Below are 3,470 nucleotides of genomic sequence, written 5' to 3'. Positions count from 1 at the left end.
CCAGGCGCTCAGGATGGCAGAAGGTAAGAAGCTTAATGTTTATACTGACAGCCGATATGCTTTTGCCACCGCCCACATCCATGGGGAAATCTATCGGAGATGAGGACTGTTGACCTCTGAGGGTAGAGAGATTAAGAACAAACTCGAGATTTTGGCTCTGCTTAAAGCCCTGTTTTTGCCCCAGAGACTGAGTATCATGCATTGTCCTGGCCACCAGAAAGGGGACAGTCCAGAGGCCAGGGGCAATAGACTGGCTGATGAGGCTGCCAGGCAGGCTGCTCAAGAAGCCATTTCGATGGCCTTGCCGCTACAACAGGAAGCAGAGACAGAAAGGACCAGGGACCCTATCCTCTACAGTGACAAGGACTTGGAGCTCCTATCCTGCTTAGGAGCAACCTATGACCCTAAAACTAAAAATTGGAAATGCCAAGGAAAAACTGTCATGCCCATGGCCTTTACCTATGAACTATTGGAACAGTTGCATAAAATGACTCACCTGTGCCCTAAAAAGATGAGACTCTGGATGGATCGAACGGAAAGTAACCTTTATTTATTGGGCAAAAATGATGTCTTACAAAAGATTATGGATGAATGTCGAGCCTGTGCCCAGGTCAATGCTGGGAAGATGAAGCTAGGACAGGGAACACGGGTGCGTGGACACCGCCCCGGAACCCATTGGGAAATTGATTTTACAGAAGTTAAACCAGGGCTATATGGATACAAATACTTGTTGGTTTTTGTTGACACTTTTTCTGGATGGGTGGAAGCTTTCCCAACCAAACATGAAACTGCAAAGATCGTGACCAAGAAACTATTAGAGGAAATTTTCCCCAGGTATGGCATGCCCCAGATGTTGGGCACTGACAATGGTCCTGCCTTCGTCTCCAAGGTAAGTCAGCTGGTGGCCAAGTTACTGGGGATTGATTGGAAATTACATTGTGCATACAGACCCCAGAGCTCAGGACAGGTAGAACGAATGAATAGAACAATTAAGGAGACTTTGACCAAATTAACGCTTGCAACTGGCTCTAGAGATTGGGTGCTCCTACTCCCCCTAGCCCTCTACCGGGCCCGGAATACGCCGGGATCACATGGACTCACACCATTTGAAATACTTTATGGGGCGCCCCCACCTTTTATCAATTTCTTTGATTCCAACATTTCAGATTTTGCTAATAGCGTTTCTCTCCAAGCCCACTTGCAGGCTCTCCAGATCGTGCAGAGAGAGGTCTGGAAGCCGCTTGCAGCAGCCTACCGGGAACAATTGGACAAACCTGTGGTGCCACATAGCTACCAGATCGGGGACTCTGTATGGGTCCGTAGACACCAGGCCAAAAATTTGGAACCTCGCTGGAAAGGACCTTACACCGTGTTGCTGACCACCCCAACAGCCCTAAAGGTAGACGGCATCGCAGCCTGGGTACACGTATCCCACGTCAAACCAGCTCGTCACGCTGACCAAGAAGATCCTGCTGCAGCCCCACCATGGAGAATCCAGCGCACTCAAAATCCTTTAAAGATAAGACTTGTTCATGGGCAATCCTGATCACCCTTGGGTGCTTGGTGGGGTCGAGGGGCACTGAGATAGATAACAACCCACACCAGGTATATTCCCTGACCTGGCAGGTCCTCTCCGCGACTGGAGAGGTTGTCTGGAAAACCCAAGCAACCCATGCCCTGAACACCTGGTGGCCCCAGCTCACTCCTGATTTTTGCCAATTAGCTGCAGGATTAGATACATGGGATATAGCTGACAGAAAATATAATGAACTAAGCAAAGACATGGCACCCACTTCAGGAGGTGACGGAGTAGGAGGATGCTCAAATCCTAGGAGGCGCTGTATATTGGGGGGAAGCGATTTCTATGTTTGCCCCAAGGATGGAAGGACCTCCCAGATGGCCTACAGGTGTGGGGGGCATGATGTTCTATACTGCAAGGCTTGGGGATGTGAGACCACGGGAGATGCTTATTGGAAACCCTCCTCCAGTTGGGATAAAATACGCGTAAAGCAAGGATGGAATAGGCCCCCTAAAGCATGGTGGCCTCGGGATGACAAGGCTGAATGTGAGGGTACCGAGGAGGGAGGCAAAGGATGGGGAGATTTCAAATGCCAAAATGAATCTTGCTTGCCCCTTCAGATCTCGTTTACCGGGCCTGGAAAACAGGCTACTGAGTGGCAGACGGGTTACACCTGGGGTTTGAGATGGTACCTTAAGGAAGGAGACTGGGGAGTTACTTTCAAGATCCAATTAAAAATAGAGGCTAGTACCCGACCGGTGGGCCCAAATCCAGTCCTCCCTGAGCAAAGATCTCCTTCACTACCAGCTCAGGAGATCAAGCCCGAGGCACTTAGCAATCCAACCCTCATCCCCGGGCCTACTGGGTCCACACTGACCCCAACCCCTCCCCGATTGGGCACTGGAGAAAGACTGCTTAATTTGGTCCAGGGAGCATACTCAGCCCTAAATGTGACAAGTCCCAATAAGACCCAGGAATGCTGGTTATGTCTTATCTCCAGCCCCCCTTACTACGAAGGGGTAGCGGTACTAGGCAACTATACCAACCACACCTCACCACCTTCACAATGCCTGGGCCCTCCTCAACATAAATTGACTCTATCAGAAGTATCAGGCCAAGGACTTTGCATCGGGAGGGTCCCCGGCTCTCATCGGGCTCTATGTAATATAACCCAGTCAGCCCCCTCCGGCACCTATTATCTAAGTACACCAGATGGTACCTACTGGGCTTGCAGCACCGGACTCACCCCTTGTCTGTCAGTTGTTATGCTGGATCTAACCTCTGATTACTGTGTTTTAATTGAGCTCTGGCCAAAGATAACATACCACGACCCCGAATACATTTACAGCCAATTTGAAGGGTGACCTCGGTTCAAACGGGAACCAGTATCTTTGACCTTATCGCTTTTGTTGGGAGGACTAACCATGGGAGGCATAGCAGCAGGGATAGGAACCGGTGTATCGGCCCTTGTAGCCACCGACCAGTTCAAGCAGTTGCAGATAGCAATGCATACAGATATCAAGGCCCTAGAGGAATCTGTCAGCGCACTTGAAAAGTCTCTCACCTCCCTATCTGAAGTGGTCCTACAAAATAGAAGGGGGCTTGATATACTGTTTCTGCAAGAAGGAGGGTTATGTGCTGCCCTTAAGGAGGAATGTTGCTTTTATGCTGACCACACTGGCCTAGTTAGAGACAACATGGCAAAACTAAGGGAAAGGCTCAAACAAAGACAGCAGTTATTTGAGTCAGAACAAGGATGGTTTGAAGGATGGTTCAATAAGTCTCCATGGTTCACCACTTTAGTCTCTTCCCTTATGGGCCCCTTAATCATTATACTCCTGATTCTCCTTTTTGGACCCTGCATCTTAAATCGATTGGTCCAATTCATGAAGGACAGACTCTCTGTCATACAAGCCCTAGTCCTCACTCAACAATATCATCGGTGTCAACA

At 49.4% G+C, this 3,470-nt stretch overlaps 1 protein-coding gene across 1 annotated transcript in view; it reads left to right on the top strand.

Annotated features, from left to right (window-relative positions):
- Positions 1–1,546, top strand: part of LOC101980986 — a 7,552-nt gene extending 6,006 nt beyond the window's left edge. The window contains 2 exon segments of the mRNA XM_013355594.1: positions 5–1,448; positions 1,479–1,546. Coding sequence (XP_013211048.1) covers positions 5–1,448; positions 1,479–1,546 — 1,512 coding nt within the window.
- The last annotated feature ends 1,924 nt before the right edge of the window (positions 1,547–3,470 follow it).

The sequence above is a fragment of the Microtus ochrogaster genome, unplaced genomic scaffold (assembly GCF_000317375.1).
Source record: "Microtus ochrogaster isolate Prairie Vole_2 unplaced genomic scaffold, MicOch1.0 UNK211, whole genome shotgun sequence".
NCBI classification, from domain to species: domain Eukaryota; kingdom Metazoa; phylum Chordata; class Mammalia; order Rodentia; family Cricetidae; genus Microtus; species Microtus ochrogaster.
The sequence above is the reverse complement of the archived record's forward strand: the minus strand, read 5'-3'. Positions and strand labels throughout refer to the sequence as shown.